This window comes from Jaculus jaculus, chromosome 11, assembly GCF_020740685.1.
Source record: "Jaculus jaculus isolate mJacJac1 chromosome 11, mJacJac1.mat.Y.cur, whole genome shotgun sequence".
Classification (NCBI taxonomy): Eukaryota; Metazoa; Chordata; class Mammalia; order Rodentia; family Dipodidae; genus Jaculus; species Jaculus jaculus.
In genome coordinates, this window is record NC_059112.1 from 109832281 (window position 1) to 109846645 (window position 14365).

Below are 14365 nucleotides of genomic sequence, written 5' to 3' on the forward strand. Positions count from 1 at the left end.
ACTAAGCTGCCCGTTCACTTCACCCCCCACACTGCGTCTTTGGAGGTGCAGATCCCGGTGCTTTCCTCCCCGGGATCATCGCGTCTCCAAAGGCCCAGACGGCCGACACTAGACCGGCGGAAGCGGCGGCCAAGTAGACGCCGAGAAGCCTCGCCTCTCAGTTGCTGGGGCGAGCCGGCGTCTCGGGGAGCCGCTCCATTGGTCCGACCAGGAAGGACCGCCCCCGAGGAGGGGCGCACGCCGGCCAATGGGAGCGCAGGTGGCAGCGCCGGCGGGCGCGCAGCTTCCGGCGGTTTCCCCCGCGGCACGGCGAGGGGGAGCATGGGAGCGTGGGAGTTTTGCGGTGGCCCGGCCGCCTTGGTCGCGTCGTGGGTGGGCGTGGCTTGATGCTGCTCTGGCCCGGGCACGGCGAGGTGCTCCTGCTCCCGGGGTGGTGAGTGGGCCCCGGCGGCGCAGTGCCGGAGAGGCGCCGTCCCCTCCGGTTTCCAGGGGGGACGAGGCGAGCCCGGCGGCCGGCCGGATGGGCTCCGGGAGGATTGGCCGTGTCCCCTCATCGCGGTGACCTGAAGGCGCTCGCTCCTCGCTCCCCCCAGATGGCGTCCGCGCTGCCGCCGACGGCCGACGCTCAGGTGAGTCGAGCGGCCGGGTTCCGCCTGCGCTCTCGGTGGCTCTCGGTGGGCGTGTGTCCCCACGCTGCCCTCTCACCGAGCTGTCTCCGTGCCTCCTCACCCGGCCAAGGGTTTTGCCAACTTTCCCGTTCCGGAGCCGCCGGCTGGCCGACAGGGTCCTCGGCAGGGGGCCGTCTGCAGAGATGAGGTCTCTTGCTGCCCTGCTCGGCTTTGCATCTCCGAATGACACATTTCTAGGCTTCGCACCTGTTGAATGATGATAATAAGGTTTAGGTGGTTTTTTTTTTTTTGTCATGCCAAAGTACTGATTTATAAGAGCAGCAAACTTAGGAAGAAGTAGGCGTTAAGGAGGAAGATGAGCGATAGCATGAGGAAGAAAAGGTGTAAGAATGGATGTTGCGGAAATCCTGGAACCTCTATCTCATGATCCTTACAGGGCTGGCCAGTTGGTGTTATGTTTGCTTTCTTTTCTTTTCTTTTTTTCCTTAGTTTTTCGAGGTAGGGTTTCACTCTAGTACATGCTGACCTGGAATTCACTCTGTAGTCTCAAGGTGGCCTCGAACTCACGGTGCTCCTCCTACCTTTCCCTCTCGAGTGCTGTTATTAAAAGTATGCGCCACCGTGCCCGGATCTTTTCAATTTTTCTTTAGTTTTCAAAAGTATATGGAATGGCTGAAGAGATGACTTAGCGGTTAAGATGCTGCTTGCCTGCTAAGCCTAAGGACTCAGGTTTGATTCCTCAGTACCCACGTACGCCAGACAGACGCATAAGGTGGCACCTGCGTCTGGAGTTCCTTTGCAGTGGCTGCAGACCCTGGTGTGCCCATTCTCTCTCTCAGATAAATAAATGAGGGAGGGTGTTCCAAAGCTGCTTGCCCTCGCAAAGTAACTCCAGACACATGGTGTGCGTTTGACTTTAACCCGGTACTAGGGACCTGAACCTGGGCCAGAAGTTTTTTGCAAGCAGCGCCTGTAACCACGGAACCCCAGCCCTATGTTTGTTTATCTTAAAGCAGCCTTACCTAATATATTCCTCTCCCCACATCCTTCCCTTTTCGAGGCACACATCATGCTCAGTGTACTGTCATTATCCTTACACTACTGTCTACAAATTTATGTCCATGTTTAGGCTCTTCCTAACCCTAACTCCACTTCTAGAACTTGTTTATACCTCATCTCGACACTGAGAACTAAGTTACACCAAACCCTTTCTATGTATATGATATTTTTAGCTCTTTTCAGCCTTCCTAGATTAAGTGAAGAGTTAACCCAGGCCTTTTGTACTGAGGTTGCCTCTTGGGCTGTTTCAGGGAGGACTGTTTGAAGATCTGGATGTGTATTTTTCTCAAGAGGAATGTGTGAGTCTGCACCCTACCCAGAGGACCTTCAGCAGAGAGGCCACACAGGAGAGTTCTGAGGGTTTGGACTTGGGTAAGTCAGCTGTTCCATGTATATTTTGGAACTTTCTTCAGTTTTCCCATGAAGACTTTTTTCCCCCATGAAGATTTAATGCCTTGTTCACAATGATTTAATGGAGTGGAACCCATTTCTGTGTGAGTTATATGAATATAGCAAAAATTTGCATGAAAGAACAAGTTTCAAAGTCAGATAATTTCATCTTGTTTTTTTGAGGGGTTGGTGGACAGATGGTTTTGAGGTAGGGTCTCTTAAAGACAAAAATCCTGCCAGGTGTGGTGGCACATGCCTTTAATCCCAGCACTCTGGAGGCAGAGGTAGGAGGATCACTGTGAGTTCGAAGCCACTCTGAGAATACATAGTGAATTCCAGGTCAGCCTGAGCTAGACAGCTAGGCTGAGACCCTGTCTTGGAAAAAAAAACAAAAACAAAAAAAGACAAAAATCCATTTTCCTAAGGTTACTGTAATTGGTGGCAATATGTGGCAATACTTGGTATTCTCCCTCCACAAATTATTACAGTCAAATTACAGGTATCTTTTTAGAAACTTCATTAGTATAGATTATTGTCATTTGCTAAAGTTTGGATGTTGATTTTAAGAGGGGCTATACCTTTCTCATCCAAGGGGTAACTAAATGCACTATTTTTAAAAAAATATTTTATTTTTCTTTCTTTATTTGAGAGAAAAATAGGCTGGGGGGGGGAGGGAGGGAAGAAGAGAGAATGGGCGGGACAGGGCTTCCAGCCACTGTAAACAAACTCCAGATGTGTGTGCCCCCCTTGTGCATGTGGCTTACATATATCCTGGGGAATCGAACATGGGTCCTTTGGCTTTGCAGGCAAGCGCCTTAACCACTAAGCCATCTCTCCAGCCCAGATGCATCATTCTTACACCTGAGTAGATTTTCTTTTCTGGGGTTTGGTATATAAACTACTTCTGTAATTCATGTTTTACATTTTCTACTTCTGTCGTGCTCATGCATTCCTCCACCTTCCTGAACATACAGAATATATTTATAGTAACTGTTAATACTGTGCTAATTTTAATCATCTATCATTTCTACACCTGTTTCTATTGGTCTATTTTTTCTTCTTGTTACAAGTTACATTTTTTTAACATGGCAGGTAAATTTTGACTGAGTATTTGACATTTTGAATTGTATATTGGTTGCTGAATTTTATTTGTAAAAATTTTAGGAATTTGTTGTGGCATGCAGTTAAGTTACTGGAAGTCAGTTTGATTCTTTCAGGGTGTCAGGGTGTGGTTTTTTTTTTGTTTTTTTGTTTTTTTTTTTTTTTTGCTTTGTTAGGGTGTGTTTAGGTCAACCTTTGCAGCTGATTTGGCCTACTGGAGGATCTTTGCACTTTGGTTAGTACAACTCTGGGTCTCCTGTCTGGTATATGGTGCAGTGTAGTTTCCCTCATATGCATGAAGATTAGTTCTCAGCAAATGTCTTAAGGGGATCCAATGCAGATACCTCAGGTCTCTTTCTGAAGAGATGCTGTTTTATTAGGGATTTTTTTTTTGTTGTTGTTTTTTATTCCCCTCAAACCCTAGTAGCCCTGGCCTCCCTGATCTCTGCACTAGTATCCCCAGATCAAACAAACAAACAAACAAACAAACAAACAAAAAACAATTGGGCACTGTTTAGATTCCCATGCACTAACCTGTAGCTGAGAAACTCAAAAGTCAGTGAGTTGGGATGGTCACAGGATGCCATTTCTTTGGAAGGAAGGAGTCATTTGGTATTGATATCTAATGGCTTTATAAAATGAAAAGTATGGAGTCTGGAGAGATGGCTCAGTGGCTAAAGGTACTTGTTTACAAAGGCTGTTGGCCCAAGTTTGATTCTCCAGTACCCATGTAAAGGCAGATGCACAAAGTAGTGCATATATCTGGAATTCATTTGCAGTGGCAAAAAGCTTTGTTGTGTCCATTTCTTTTCTCATTCTCTCTGTCCTTGAAAATAAGTAAATTCAAGAAAAAAATGAGGCCGGTCATGGTGGGGCACACCTTTAATCCCAATACTTAGGAGGCCGAGGTAGGAGGATCACTGTGAGTTCTAGGCCACCCTTGAGATTACAGCAGAAATTCCAGGTCAGCCTGGGCTAGAGCAAGACTCTACCTCAAAACAAAACAAAACAAAGTATGGATATCCCTCACCTCCTCCCTACTCCAAGGATACCAAAATCTGCAGATTGTTAGGTCAGAACAAAATGGAGTTACAGCAGGAAGGCAAAGTGAATCATTCACATTCCTCAAGAAATTGTCCAGCCATTATCCCTCCTCTGCCTAACAAGTCTCCAAGTCTAGATTTACTGCCCCCAACAAAGAAATTCCTTCCCTTTCTCACCTCCCCCCAACTGAAGAGCCTATAAAGCCCACACTCTGTAACCCCAAGCTGACTACTCTGCTCTTGAGAGTCTGTCCTGGCAGCTGGTGTTTTTCCCTGAATAAAAACTTCCATCTTTGCCTCAGAGTAGTCTCTTGGTCACTCCTGAACCTTACAGAAATAACTCAAGTCTTTTATATGAAGGGCACAGTATTAACATGTGATCTATGCACAATGTACATTCTGCCATATACTTTAAATCACATTTAGATTGCTTAAGATAACAATACAATGTAAGTATGATACAAATAATTACTTAGGGGCTGGAGAGATGGCTTAGCAGTTAAGCACTTGTCTGTGAAGCCTAAGGACCCTGGTTTGAGGCTCAATTCCCCAGGACTCACATAAGCCAGATGCACAAGGTGGCACACAAGTCTGGAGTTCATTTGCAGTGGCTGGAAGCCATGGTGTGCCCATTCTCTGTCTGCCTGTCACTCTCAAATAAATTAAAAATAAACAAATAATTACTTAGGGAATAATAATTAAAAATGAATGTTCAGGGATGGAGAGATGGCTTAGTGGTTAAGGCGCATGACTGCAAAACCTAAGGACCCAGGTTCAATTCTCCAGGTCCCATGTAAGCCAGATGCACGTGTCTAGAGTTCATTTGCAGTGGCTGAAGGCCCTGGCACGCCCATTCATTCTCTCTCCCCCCCTCCCTGTCTCTAATAAACAAAAATAAATCTCAAAAATATGAATTAAAAAATGAATAGTACAGGTATGATTTTGTTGTTGTTGTTTTGAGTATCTTTAGTCTATGACTGGTTGAATCTGCAGAGGTACAAACCATGGTTTAGTGCTGGCTGTGTTTGGGACAGTATTTAAAAGGAATTATTTTTGTCAGGCCCTAGTTTTACAAGGCATCCCTTAAGACTGGTGGTAGTTTGTTTGCTCTACATTGATCTTTCTGCAGTGAAGGATAAAAAAAATTTAGAGACTCTTTGTGATGATAATAAAACTATTTTTAGTAATTTGTGTTTCTTTATTGAGGCAGAAAAACACTTGCCTTCTTTCTTTTTTTATGTATCTATTCCAGCTGTAATTGCTTAACTGTCACTTGGGACAGCTTAAATATGAAAATTTCTTAAGACCTAAACAGACTAAGTAAAAATAGACATCTCTAACCAGTCCCTACCAAGATTGTCCTTAGTATCTATCCCTTTAAGTCCTGGCTTAGTTATAGCCATTCTCTGCTCCTTCCCCTTACAGGTTCACTTGGAACCTTATTGTCTACCCACATACATATGTGGACTTGCTTTGGGATACTGAGAGGCCTGCTGGCCTCTGACTTTGTATATGCATTAGTGTGGGCTGTAAGACAGGTCAAGTTTTCCTGGTTTTCTGTGTAACTACCTGAGCTTAGTTTTTTCTTTAGTGTCACTTGAAGGTGGTTGTATGTTTTGCTTTTATTAACAGGTGGGGAAAGCAAGACCGAGATTAATCAGCAGTCAAGCCTAGAATCTATGGAACTTGAAGAGAATTCCCTAGAAAAATGTTCCACTGCTGCACCCCTTGCCCATTACCCAGAAAAATCTTCTGAGGATGGTGTTGGAATCCCTGAAATGAATGTATCAGATGGGACTTTCGCTTGCAAGGAAAAGCTTGTAAGCCTCTTAGTTACCATTAAAAACCAAACGCCATTAGCAGAACTATCTCAGTGTTTTAAAGTCCAAACACTTTCTGAAATTCTTGAAGTTCCCTGGGAAGAAGCCAAAAATGTGTACAAGTGTTCTGACTGTGACCAGAGCTTCAGTGATAATACATACCTTGTTTTGCATCAAAAAATTCATTCAAGAGAGAAAAAATATAAATGTGACGACTGTGGGAAGACCTTCAGTCATAATGCCAACCTGAGGACACATAGGAGAATCCACACTGGAGAAAAGCCTTACACATGTTCTTTGTGCGCTACCAGCTTCCGCCAGCAGTCACACCTGTCCCGGCACATGAATAGCCATGCGAAGGAGAAATTATATACATGTAACATATGCAAGAGAGGTTTTATGTGGCTTCCTGGCTTGGCAGAGCATCAAAAGAGTCACGTTCCTACAAGAATGTATGAATATGCTAACAGTGGGAATTTTTTTGGTCAAGAAACCAGTCTGAGTGTGCCCAAGAAAACAAGCCCGTCAGACACTCCACAGCAGCACACTGAGTATGTGAAGAGTTTCGAGCAGCCCTCATACCCTACCCTCCCTGAGAGGGGCCACAAGGACTCTGAACACTGCAGTACTGATGAGGAAAAATTTTTTTCATTCTCTAGATTCAAACCTTTACAATGTCCTGAGTGTGACATGACTTTTTCTTGTTTCTCCGAGCTCGTTTCTCATCAGAACATTCATGTTGTGGAAAAGCCCTATAAATGTAAAACGTGTGAAAAGACGTTTGCTGTGGATTCAGAACTTGTGTGCCACCAGAAGAGCCACACAAGAGAAGAGCCTTTTAAATGCACCGTGTGTGGGAAGAGCTTCAGAGTGAATATGCAGCTCATCACTCATAAGCGGACCCACAGGAAAAACACCAACTAAGTACAAGTTTTTGTTAATGCTTGGGCCTTTCTATATCAGTACAATTTGTGTAGCAGGCACTGTGCTAAGTAAGCACTTCACACACATTCCATGTAATACTTAGTTCCCACTACAACCAAGACTTTGGCAGTATTTCTTAATTCTGGTTAGAACTAAGGAAGCGTAACTACCTAGCTAGTGCATGAAGCCAGGATTTGAACCCAGTTACTGATACTCTGTTGTTTGAGCCATAGAAACATATGAAACTTGTTTAAAATTCAGTTTTCATTGAAATGAAAGCTAGTGTTAATATTCCTTTTTATGTGGTTTCTAGGAATATTTTAGATGGAAAGTTTATTATTTTTTTTGCCAGTTCTGCATATGTACTATATAGGAAAGTGAATTTTTGTAATATCTTTTTATACGTACCCTGTTATAACTTGCAGTGCAACTTTTGTATGAGATTTTGGTTTTATATGTGAATTTCCAGAGGTGTTTAGGATTTACTCCATATATAGTTCTATATGGATGGACTAATAATTTTTTTTCTTGCCTTTTTCTTTTTCTTTTTGAGAGACAGTCAGACTTGCTATATAGCCCGGGCTGTTCTTGAAATCACCATCTACCTCCCAAGTTCTTGGATCACTGGCATGTACCACCAACCAAGCTAGTTATCTTGATGACAGTATCTGTGGAGCTCCCATGTTCAAACTCATAGCAGGGGCAAATTTTGGCATTTGTGGCTAAATACTTAGTAGCTTATTTATAGCCCTTTTCTGGAAATAAACTTGTAAAGAAAGTACCTGCTCCTCTCAAAGTGGAACAACCTCCAGGTCTCCACTGAAATGCATTGTCTGACTTGTTACGAATAATGGCTGTTTTTAGTGAGCATGCTAGATATTTTGGGTGTATTATTTCATTTAATCTTCAGGATAAATCTTTGACAGAGAAAGGATGTTCATGTTTTGTAAATAAACAGAAGCTCTCATAGGGTAAAGTCAGTATTTTGCCAGGCTTAAAAAACATCACATTGTAATAAAGCTGGAACTTAAATTTAGGTGTCTTCTAATTTTGAAGGCCACACAGTTTTGCAACAGTGTGTTATTTGTTGGCATTTGTACCACATGTTAGCAGTGTTAAGAGACAGGGAAGCTAAAACAAGAAGGGGAAAATGGTCTCATGGAGGCTGCCCTGGTACTTGCATGCAGAGCACCTTTATGACCTTGACTTTTATCCAAAGCCTGACTCCCTTCCACATTCCCTTACAGACCAACAGAAGACCCTAGCACATCCCGTCTGAACTCCCGCTCCTAAAATCAGATCAGATACTTAAAGTCCTACATAGTCATCCTGAAGGTTCTAACTGGGCTTTTGTTTATAAAAATTATAATATTTTCTCTAAACCTCTAAAGAAAAATATTTTTGTTAGCATATAGATCTTTAGGTACCACTATGATATAAATGCAAAACATTGTTATGTAGTATGGTTACTATTGTTAAAGAACCAGAAGAAGTTATAAAGTGTATATTCATTTACTATACCTGATTATGTATCTGTCAGCAAAACCAATTTATACTGTCTTCTGGTTGGTTTGTAAATTTGGTCTTGGTATATGTAAACAGACTATACAAGGACAGTTTTTACTAAGATGGAATTAGTGTTGGGGAAATTTCATGAGCAAAAATAAAGCCCTCTTGAGGACCATTTGGATGTAAAGTAGTACCTGGAAGATGGTCCTTTCATAGAACAGCAGGTTGAGAACTTTCATACAACAGGGTGCCAGCTGCTGCAGTTCAGTTCTTACCACTGACCAAAGGCAGACAGGTAACTTGCTGAGTGAGAAAACGGAAATAAACAGCCTTACCCCAAGTGGCCAACTCCCCATCCTTTTTCATTATTGTCTTGTTTCTTATTTGCAGATCCACAGTTTAAACACTTGGCTGTCACCTCCCTAATCCCATATGTTTAAAATACAGAACACTAGTCTGTCAAGGATTCAAAGTCTTAAAAATGAGGCCTTCTGGTCTTCACATCAGCGCTCTAAGATGCTTTAAATTGTATAGAAAGATTGTCTCCTCTTAGATTTCTCTGAGTGGAGTATGATCTTTGTTGATTAGTAACAAGAGCATCATTTTCCTGCTCCTTTTCTGCTCTCAGTGGGAGAAACTGGCATGGTTCTTCATAGACTAGTATTTCGGCTGAAAACTGAATGAGTAAGTTGTGTGGTGGGAATGATATTGGAAACAAGGCTCCTACTAGCAGAGTTGCTACTGAAAAGTAACAAGGAATACATCAGAAGACAGAAATGTGGCTGGCACAAAAGACAGAAGTTGTCGTTTCTCTTGTTTTTAAGACAATACAGAAGAGTGAGAATTGATGCCACAAGTCCTACTATGGAATTTCACCTTTCTAGTGTGACTTTGTTCACAGTTTACATCTCAGTTTTTGCAGTTTTCTGCATTCTCTAGATTTTGAAAGATTATGCCAAACATCCATAAAGATTGGAAAACTAGCACTTTAACAAAAACATTAATATTTGTGAGAGTAATTACTTGTCTTTTGGTGTAAAATTGCTGATGATTAGTATGCAGGGGAGAAACCCTGAATGTTAACTACTGTGAAATAGACAGATTTTTGTTGCCTTATTGCACACTTTTACCTAAAAATGTTAAGTTGGATGTTATTCAAGCTGCTCTGACCATAGAGAAATGAAGGATGAGGTGTGTCTGCCAGTGATATTTAGGCTGCTTTAATGATAATGGCTTTTTCACCCTCTATGTTGTCAGCTAATGTAGCCTATAAAAATTTTATTAACAGTGGTATTATCCTGTTATCCATGTTAGGTGCTGTTAACAAATACTGGATAAAGTTAATACAGGGATGAAAATCTAAATGTAAGAATTTAGTCCTGTAAAGAAGTAGTTAACTATATTTTTCGCAGAATGAGTGTTGACACTGAAGAGTGAAAACTTCGTGTTAAAGAAATTTAACTAGGCATACCTCTTAGTTTTTGCTGTTGATGCAGTGATAAAAATGCCTATCAGACAGTTCCTTAACATGGTTTCTGGAATACCAGGTCCTGTCAAACTGTCATCTATGAAAATGACATTTCCCCAATGGAATTCAAATACTAATATTTGCACTTTTTAATTTAAGAAATGTTGGATTTTGTTGTTGAGGGAGTTGAACTCAGAGTAGTTTTGTCCAGAGTTCTGTTGCTATAAATAATCTATTCATGTCTCCCTGTGTAGCACTGAAAATTACTAACTAATTGAGGGAGTTAAAATGTCATTTTTGCATCTTTTGACTACTGAGGCTCCATATAGTTGAGTACCAGTGTTCTGAGGACTGTAGCATAGGATGAAACTGTACATTTTACTGAAAATAATCTGTAACTTTTATATGTATGTGTTCAAAGGAAGATACCTTATAGCTTATATGAATAAGAACTAGGTTGAATGTTTATTAAACTCCCACTGTCCATGTAGGATCTCAGAAAATACTTTTGCTTTGACCATTTGTTTAGGTAAATGATCTTTTTTATTAAGACTTAGTATGTTTTAGTCTTGTATTCTAGGAGAGCTATTGATCTGATATAAAAATGATTATTACTCATCTTTTCCAAAACCAGTCTGACTACAGGTGTTTTGTCTTTATCTTTCAGTTTAGATCCCTCTCTGCATGGAGTCAGGGAAAAAGTGGATACAATATAAATTTCATTTCTATAAACCTAAGACTATGCTACAATGTGTAGTTATTTCCATACCTAAGTAGTATGCTTTCTGTATGCACTTCTTTATTTGTTTAAACGTTTTTACTGTTTTGATGCATTTTCATTGGTCTTACCTTTAGATTGCATTCTGTCAACAGACAGTGATTATGTCTAGCTGATGTGCAATTTCTCATCTAATAAATGTTATTTTATGACGATGGCATGGAAGTGAAATTTTAAAAAATATACGTCAATCTTTGTTTTGCTGGGTGGGAGGGATCGAGGCAGGGTCTCCCTATAGCTCAGGCTGACCTGGAATTCACTATGTAGTCTCAGGGTGGCCTCGAACTCACGGCGATCCTTCTACCTCTGCCTTCCGAGTGCTGGGATTAAAAGCGTGCGCCACCACGCCCGACTACGTCCTTTAAGTGGCAGTAAGATAAATTTAAAATGACTGGCTGAACGAACTATTTCATTCCATTTAATAAAGGAAATAACATGCCTCGTTCCCATAATTCAGTGTAAAGTTTTAGCATTATTCCAAGACAGTACCAGATGTCTACCTACCTTCTGGTCTTCGCCATGCAGGGCTTGGTACCTCCAGCTCCGTTGGGCAGCGATTGTCCAGCAAAGGAGCTCAGCCGAGGAAGTATGGTCAGTAGTTCTTCTGGGGGCGTCCAAAGGCCCCAGATCGACCGCAGATCACTAGCGTGGCCTTGAGTCACACCGAGCGCAGGAGAAGCCCACCAGATGTGATCTAGCCTAGGGCGTCGCGAGCATGGAGCCGGAAGCGGCGGCCACTTCCGGTGCCCACTTCCTTTAGCGCATGCGCACCTGGGCAGTTGAGGGCTTATGAGAGCGGGGAATGGGGGGGTGGAGGGGGTGGGGGCGCCCAGCATGGAGTCTGGAGCCCCTGCTTCGCATCCACCACGATTTCTGCAAAACCGAGCTGTGGGCTGAAAACACTTGCCCAGAGGCTCCCCAGGGAGGGGCCTGCGTCCATCAGTGTGGGAGGCCACGGGATTGCCATCCCGAGCCCTGGACCAGAGAAGCCCCACGCTACCTTCTGACCTTGTCCCCTCTCCACACTGTGAAGCTCCAGCATCCCTGTGTACCTCTAGCTCGTAGAAAGGTATTTTCTGCATTTGAGTTGTCTTTGGTGGGGCACCTTCTCTAGAACTTGTCAGGCTTTTGACATAACCTGATGCTATTGTTTTTTTTAGCCTCTCAGTATGTTGCCTGGACTGATCTTGAGCTCCTGCGTTCAAGCAACCCCGGTCCTCCTGCATCAGCCTCCGGAGTAACCCGGAATAGAGGCAAATGGCCACCACATCTAGTTTCTTGCAGCTTTTTCTAAAGGGCTTCTGGTTGGTTGGAGTATATCCTTGGCTAATCTTTGCTAAATGGTCTCCGAGGTGACCTTAGACACTTTGTGGTTACACAGACCTCATTGATAGCAGCCCAAATTCCTGTATTCAAGTGCCCAAGAGATTCCTCTTTGACTATCTCTGAGAAATCCGAACACATGTCCAAATTCATGCTTTTACCTGCTCCTGATCTGTTTGCTTTAAACATACCGTTCTCTCTTCTTCCCTTCCTGCTGTAATTCAATGTCTGTCTCTCCCAACATTCATATGCTGAAATCCTAACTCTCAAAGGAACAGTATTAGGAGGTGGGGATTTTGGAGAGATGATGAAATCATTAAGGTAGAACCCTTAATAGTACCCTTATAAAAGAAACTGCAGAGATCTAGCACTTTCTACCATGTGAGGAACCCACTAAGGAGGCAACATCTACCTATAAAACAGTCCTTACCCCATATGGAATCTGCCAGCAGTGAGATCTTGGACTTCCCAACCTCTAGAACCATAAGAAATTTCTGTTGTCCATAAGCTATCTTATTTATGTTAGTTTGCAATAGGCAGACTGAGCAACTTATGCAAAAGTTCAGTAATGAAAACCTGTGAATTGTACCTCAAATAATACCTCCCAAATCTGCTTTGATAGAATGCTTGCCTTATATATGGGAGGCCCTTGGTTGAATCCCAGCGCTGTAAAACAAAAGCAAACCCAACAAAACCCATGCAGATGTCTCCCAAACTTGAATGCTTGTCCACCTCCACTGTCCTTACCTTTACTCAACAGTACTCACTCTAGTTTATGGGAATATCACTCTGAACAACTAGACCATCTGATCAAAGTTACTATCCAACTAGGCAACTTCCATTGACTTCCTGTTGCCCTTACAATAATGAGCATCTTCAAGGTGGGCTGGGGAGATGGCTCAGTGGTTAAAGGTGCTTGCTGGCAAAGCCCGTAGGCCAAGTTCAAGTGCCCAGCGCCCATGTAAAGCCAAATGCGAAGTGGCGTGTGCATCTGGTCCTGGTAGGTCTACGACAGTGGGAGGCAGAGCCAGGAGAATCTGAAGCTTTTTGGGTTAACTAGTCTGACATCTGTTTGCAGTGGTAAGAGACCCCCATCTCCAAGAATGGGGAGCCCAGACACTTCGAAGTTGTCCACTGACCTCCAAGTGTGTGCCATACACACACAAGTAAAAATAAAAACCTTAGTTTTCAACATGACTTTCCTATTCCTTCCCAGCTGGCAGCTCTGCTCTGTAGCTGCACTGACTTTCAGTTTCTCAAATACACAAATTTCTTCCTTGGAATTGTCCATATACTTACTTTTTTGGGGCAGCAGTGCTGGGGATTGACCTCAGGGTCTTGCACAGGCGAGGCAAGCATTCTTCCACTGAGCTGCCCCCTCAGCTCCATACTTTTTATTTCACCTAAAACACTCCCTTCCACCCTGTTCCCCTTTGTGTCGTCCTCCCTGTAGTGCTCACTATGCTTGTAACTGCATATTAATTTTGTAACTTCCAGTTTAATCATCTCTAAGAGGGAAGGGACCAGGCACATGATCTATTTTGTACTGGCGGTTACTGCTAAGGGGAGTAGGCACTGTGATTGTCAGTTCTAAGAGGCAGAGCAGACCTAGCTGTGAGGAGTTAAAAAAAAAAAAAAGACTTCACTAAATTTCCAGAATTAAAATGTAATGAGCTGGGTGTGATGCGGCACACCTTTAATCCCAGCATTTGGAAGGCAGAGGTAAGTGGATCACTCTTGAGTTTGAGGCCAGCCTAGGCCTGTGAGTAAGTTCTAGGTCAGGCTTGGCTAAAGTGAGATCCTACCTTGAGAAAACAAAACAAAACAGCAAAATTAATGATGATGGATTGAGATATAGCCCAGTTCTATACTCAACACAAAACTTGGCTTGGAATCCCAGACCTTTCAAGGTAGAGATTCGAGGATCAGGGGTTCAAGTTCATCCTTGACTGCACTGCAAGAACAAGGCCAGCCTGGGCTACATGAGATCTGTCTCAAAAAAAAAAGAAAAAATGTGGGGCTGGAGAGATGTCTCAGTGGTTATCTGCTAAGCCTGCTAGCCTGAGATCAGATCCCCACTACCCATGTAAAGCCAGATGCACAAAGTGGCACATGGGTCTACAGTTCATTTGCAGTGGCAAGAGGCCTTGGGGCATCCATTCATTCATCCTCTCTCTTTCCCTCCCTCTCTTTCTCCCTTCCACTCTTTCATTTTGTAATAATTATTTAAAAAATACAATTACCTACATGTAATGATGCCCTAAGCTTGAAGGGAATAATTTGTCAGGACATATTTGTAGCCATGTTTAAAGGAAATGGGA

The 14365-nt window shown here is 42.8% G+C and overlaps 1 protein-coding gene and 1 long non-coding RNA gene across 2 annotated transcripts; both read left to right on the forward strand.

Annotated features, from left to right (window-relative positions):
• Nucleotides 1–457: 457 nt before the first annotated feature.
• Znf597 (zinc finger protein 597) lies at nucleotides 458–10878 on the forward strand. Its single transcript, XM_004652017.2, has 3 exons — nucleotides 458–629; nucleotides 1940–2060; nucleotides 5855–10878. Exons 1-3 carry the CDS (start codon nucleotides 594–596, stop codon nucleotides 6964–6966), a joined length of 1269 nt encoding a protein of 422 aa, XP_004652074.2. The 5' UTR covers nucleotides 458–593; the 3' UTR covers nucleotides 6967–10878.
• Nucleotides 10879–11551: 673 nt separating this feature from the next.
• On the forward strand, nucleotides 11552–11988 carry LOC123464443. The gene is made up of 2 exons (XR_006639582.1): nucleotides 11552–11790; nucleotides 11882–11988. It is a non-coding gene; the product is annotated as an uncharacterized LOC123464443 (long non-coding RNA).
• The last annotated feature ends 2377 nt before the right edge of the window (nucleotides 11989–14365 follow it).

What these genes read in the sequence shown, in the direction of transcription:
- Znf597 (XM_004652017.2), top strand. Translation starts at nt 594, where the DNA reads ATGGCGTCCGCGCTGCCGCCGACGGCCGACGCTCAG. An exon ending in CGCCGACGGCCGACGCTCAG is followed by an intron (nt 630 to 1,939) that starts GTGAGTCGAGCG and finishes GGGCTGTTTCAG; the next exon opens with GGAGGACTGTTTGAAGATCT. An exon ending in TTCTGAGGGTTTGGACTTGG is followed by an intron (nt 2,061 to 5,854) that starts GTAAGTCAGCTG and finishes TTTTATTAACAG; the next exon opens with GTGGGGAAAGCAAGACCGAG.